At 40.2% G+C, this 5,209-nt stretch overlaps 1 protein-coding gene across 2 annotated transcripts; it reads left to right on the top strand.

The window, feature by feature from the left end:
• Nucleotides 1-1,205: 1,205 nt before the first annotated feature.
• On the top strand, nt 1,206-3,595 carry LOC120064130 (ATP synthase F(0) complex subunit C2, mitochondrial-like). 2 transcript variants are annotated; one of them, XM_039014495.1, is made up of 5 exons: nt 1,206-1,259; nt 1,455-1,550; nt 2,471-2,545; nt 2,712-2,902; nt 3,022-3,595. In XM_039014495.1, the coding sequence occupies exons 2-5, from the start codon at nt 1,512-1,514 to the stop codon at nt 3,134-3,136; spliced, it is 420 nt and encodes a 139-aa protein (XP_038870423.1). In that variant the 5' UTR covers nt 1,206-1,259; nt 1,455-1,511; the 3' UTR covers nt 3,137-3,595. The 2 variants fall into 2 exon arrangements, with proteins under 2 accessions (XP_038870423.1, XP_038870421.1); XM_039014493.1 differs by having other exon boundaries at nt 1,237-1,346.
• The last annotated feature ends 1,614 nt before the right edge of the window (nt 3,596-5,209 follow it).

Genomic DNA, 5,209 nt, shown 5'->3' with positions numbered 1-5,209 from the left:
CTGGAGTGAACCAAGGGCTATATCTGTTCTTAGTTCTACATTTTTTGAAAGAGTCATGCTTATTTAAGATGGTGAGGAAATTAGTTTTAAAGAATGACCATTCTAATCAATGATAGCCTATTCCTGTCAATATCAACCATTCAATCATATACTTGTCAAATGCTGATATTCTCTAAGCCAGACGTTCTGAGGAAAATAATTTTAATCGTCCCGTTTTGCTATTTCTTTGTATTGGTTTAATATTTAGACAAGACATACCTATTAAAAGGTTAGGCCTCTACATAAAAGGACTATATACATTTCATTCATGGAGCTCCGATGGATTTTCATAGTAAATTAACCAGAACAATCTTTGTCAATGACATGCATCTTTAGGTGTCATTCGAAGAAGTATAGGGTTTAATAAAGTTATAGTGAAATGACCTTGCGTGGCGCTGTATCGCATTAGTGGAAACCAAGACTGTTCTCAGGGCAAGTCTGACGGTTTTGACTAGCAGAAGTAACTTTTTGCAGCAGGTTAGGATAATGAACATGACAGGTTACGAGCATTACCGTAGCAGGTTTGGAGAATTAGTTAAAATTCTAAAACTGCCCCGGAAGCGACTCAAACATATCTAGCTACAAACAGGCCTGCCTTGGGAAAAGTATTGTTTTCCACTAATGCGATGCCACTTTCATTGTCGCAAAATCTTCATCCGGGAATCTATAAACACCGATTTGCGCAGCCGCACTACTATACCGAAGATTTTATAACTACCTCAAGATAGACTAGAGCCTGTCGTTTCCAATGGGAGCAAATGAAACATAGTGGGCAGAACAAGCAAGGAGGTGGGCTGAGCCAAGCACGTGATTGTGAGATCCTATTTGTGCGTTTCAGCATTTATTTGCATATTTCCGGTAGGGAACGCCTAGTCTCTGCCTGTGCGATAACTCAATTCGCCCTTGCACTCCAAAACAACGCACTTTTTTGGCAAAGGGTAAATCTACAAAGTCTTCAAACGCAGCCCACTCTGTTTGTTACATAATCTATTTTTGGAAACAGAAAATTGTATGGAAAGCAAATGTTTAATCGATGAGAAAATTAGCAGAATGTCGGCCAAAATCCATCTTCTCCCACTGCCGGTCACTGGACTTCCTCTCATCACCACATTTGGTGTTGAGTGGAAACGCCAACCGGATGCTTCACATTTATATATACGGTGAAATATCTACCTCGTTTGTACCATCTGTGTGTACTGTGGTTCGACCTTCTGCAGTCGGTAAGTGTCGAAAGGAGGGCTATCTAAGAATTGTCCATTGTAAATCCTTTTTAATCCTTCGTTAAAACAACACGTAGCACAATACAAGTGAGGATTACATATTGAACGGATTATTGTGTACATTGGGCTGTCATAATTTTTTTGTATCGTTGTGCATTTACAAACCTATTGACCTTATCTGTATTGTCTTCACAGAAAGACCCGGGCTTCAATCAAATTTGACCGACCAGGTTAAAACAGAATAAATTGAAAATGTACGCCTGCGCAAAGTTCGTCTCTACGCCGGCTCTGGTGAGTTATTTTCATCAATCTGTTGAAACCATTATTTATCTTACATCTGAATTCATATTCTCCGGTTGTATTCGTATGGGCCTGTGTTGAACTTGAATGGAACTGTCTGACAAGGGTATTGGCTAACGCTAACTAGCCAACGAACGTTAGCTTACTTGCTACCGTTAACTAGTTAACGTTTATGATTATGTAAGTGACACTATTTTAGTTTCCTAGCTGTTTGCACATTCTATACTCTAAGCCGGAACTAGCTAGCAGGCTTTTTAGCTATAGCCTAACGTTAGTTAGCTATGAATAAGGTCAACATGACACTTGGCTTGCTTCAGCATCCAAGTCTATCTGTAACGTTACCTAGCTTGTGACATAGCTACGCTAGTTAACCCTCTGGCCTGCTTTTCTTTCTTGAGCTGTCACCTTTTTGTGTTTGGGGCTCTCTGCCCAAGGTCATGTTTTACTTGACTAGAAACATTACATGTTCAGGTAAAACATGTCGGAACAGGGTGTTTTACTGGTAACGTAACTGTTTGACATTAGCTTGTGCAAAGTGCACTCAGCAGGTTAGTGTTTTATCCTTGTAACGTTACTGTTACCAGGTGGCGTTGAGGAACGAATCTTAAATACTTTTTTGATGACTAAGCTGGGAAAGTAGCTATGATGTTGGAATTAACGAATTGTAATGTCTTGGTACAGCTCTATGATGTTCCACAACCACAATGACAGTGGCTAGCTACTGTCAAGGTGCACTTGTTCTGCCTTTCACGGTGGGAACCATAACACTTAGGAGTTTACTTGTCTTGAACTTTGAACCTTCGTGTGCACTTCATTTGTCATTTTATTTATTGCCTTCAAGATCTTCCGTGTAGGCAAAATATTTGTGCTTTTTTTTTTTTCACTCAGTTTTGTCCTTGTCCCTGGTGCAGGTCCGTGCTGGCTCCCGGACTCTTTACAGACCCTTGTCTGCCTGTATGATGTCCAGGCCCGAGGTCAACACAGAGGTGAGCAAAGACGCTCTTCTTGCTGTAGCTCTTCACTGTGGAATACAATGCAATGTTTTCAATCCTCCTAATGGTCATTGATGCAGGAAGTTTTCAAGCCCCCTAATGGTCCATGATGTAGGAGTGCTTTACCCATCATTAAAAAGAGGCTTGCTTTGTTTTTCAGAACAATGTAGCCCTCATGCCACAGAGCCCCTTCGCCCAAGTAGCACTGAGAGGCTTCCAGTCCAGTGCTGTGAGCAGGGACATCGACACAGCCGCTAAGTTCATTGGTGCTGGAGCAGCCACGGTCGGAGTGGCTGGATCCGGTGCTGGAATTGGAACAGTGTTTGGCAGTCTCATTATTGGATATGCCAGGTAAGTCCACTTCTACAAATAGATGCCTAGATATGTGCTTGTCAATGTCAGGTTTCAGGAAAAAAAATATGATTCAAAGCTGACTTTTACATAGAAATGGTTTGTGTTGTGTTTTGCAGGAACCCATCTCTGAAGCAGCAGCTGTTCTCCTATGCTATCCTGGGATTCGCCCTGTCTGAAGCCATGGGTCTATTCTGTTTGATGGTTGCCTTCTTAATCTTGTTTGCTATGTAACAAATCTATTGTTCATAGAAACACTGTAATTACTGATGTGACTACATATTTTAGTGTCTACCAAAAATGTTCTGTGTTGGTATCATGGAAATGTATATTTTCAAGTCAAAATAACAAAAACATGTTTTGTAAAAATGTAAGAAATTACATCATTAAAATGCATGTATTTGACATATGGCAGTATGTTTTCTGTTGGGAATTATGTTTCACTACAATCATGAAGACAACTAGCTTCTATTGAATGTCAGCATGGAATTATACAAAGGAACTGCTTAACTTACTGTAAATCAGTCTGGCGCATTTTCCATTTTCCAATGCATCATGTTCGCTTCTGTGGGTCCACATTGATGCTTTTGTTGGTTCAAGTGCAGTTCTATAGAAGTATGTAAGTAGGCAGCAAGTGAATGCTTGCTTTTGTAAATGGCATTAAATAAACCTAGACAATTTGATGGTGCTAAATAGTGGTCACTGGTCCAGTTTATTTGGGATACTCTGAATGAACGTGCGTAGTCTGTCAAATGCCTGCAGGTCTTGATATGATTCCCTTGACAATTTTACATTCGTTTTTGGTTCATGTTAAGCTTGCATAATATTGGCTTATCACTTAGAGATTTAAGACACCTGAGAACACCAGATCCAATATATTGCCAAATTGGATGGGTCCAGAGGAAATTCATCCATAGTGTCATTGATGCAACGATTTTGAAAGATAATTCCAATATTCTCATACAAATGCCGTGTAGTTTCTGGAGATGGGTCACCCTTCATACCCCGGCTCCTGGTTGTCACATTTTCAAGCCCCAGGGTTATGTTCAGTCGGCACAGAACAGAAAACATTTAACTGAGGATGGTACTACCTGATATCGTCCAACAAGATTTCTCCTTTTCACTTTCATTTTGGACAAATTTTGTGTTTGGTGTTTACCTGTGTTCCAGTGGAGGTCATTTCTCCATCCCACAGATGATAATACCATTTACCTTTTGTTTGTAGGAGACTTCTGTAATAAATTATCACTGTTCTGGTGGGATTCATTCCCCACTGCCTTCAACTTTAGTTGTTTGTTCTTCCATAAACTGAAGAACTCCTTGTTCACCTGGACTCCCTTGTCAATCGTTCCTTTGCTCACCAAGCACTTCATTCAAGATTGGATCCTCTAATAATCTGGAAGCTTGTGTGTGTGCTTTATGAAATGTTTTGTTTCATTGTGGTTGGTTGGCATTGGCCTGGCATACTGCAAGCACCAAATCTCTGCTACATCCAAATAAGGTCGTTGGAATAATCACAGCATTTATTCTCATGACTAGCCATAAACATAATTGAAATCGACCATATTCTAAAATGTATTGTGAACTCATTTTTCTTCATTTCTATAAAATTGCGGTTGCTGTCTGTACCGCGGAGATGCTGCTCTCGCGAGAGTTGCACAGACGAGGGAATTTGATACGAAGGGTTGCGCTGGTGGGAAAGTGCACGAACTCAAGGCGATTGTACGCAAAGATATCGCACGTGTACTGATTTATTGCCATTAGTGGCGATTTAAGTGTTAAGAAAAACGAGTCTGTGATAAATGCACATCCTTCATGTATTAACATTAGTAAATAGAGTTAATATGGCGACCGTACTATGCTTGCAGATGTTAAGTTACCCTGACTGAAGGCGGTGTGGATAGGACGAGCGCGCTAGTTGGTGTGCGGAGGGGTGTGTAAACAAAACCACCGCACATTGTTTTGTAAGCATGTTTTGTAATTCTAAGTCATTGGCTTTCAACTGTTTCTTCTGAATAAGCGCACTATGACGTAGAGTGTCATCTTTCATAATTTGAGTTTCCGCTAACCATTTTGATAGAGATGGTTTTTTTCTAACCCCAACAATGTCTCACTCCTCCTGATTGAAAAAGACCATGCATTTACAAGAGGCAGTTGCCAACTTGCCATCAATAAGCTTTGTCCCCAAGATAACATCTTTGAATGAGCCTATAAGGCGAGGAACATTGATCTGGAATGTTCTACCTACTAAAGTACAAATCATATATTTTTTTTATTTATTCCAGGGTATAAAAGGAATTCCTAAAT

Source organism: Salvelinus namaycush, chromosome 19 (genome assembly GCF_016432855.1).
Source record: "Salvelinus namaycush isolate Seneca chromosome 19, SaNama_1.0, whole genome shotgun sequence".
Lineage (NCBI taxonomy): Eukaryota > Metazoa > Chordata > Actinopteri > Salmoniformes > Salmonidae > Salvelinus > Salvelinus namaycush.
Note: the sequence above shows the minus strand (reverse complement) of the source record. Positions and strands in the feature narration are given on the sequence as shown.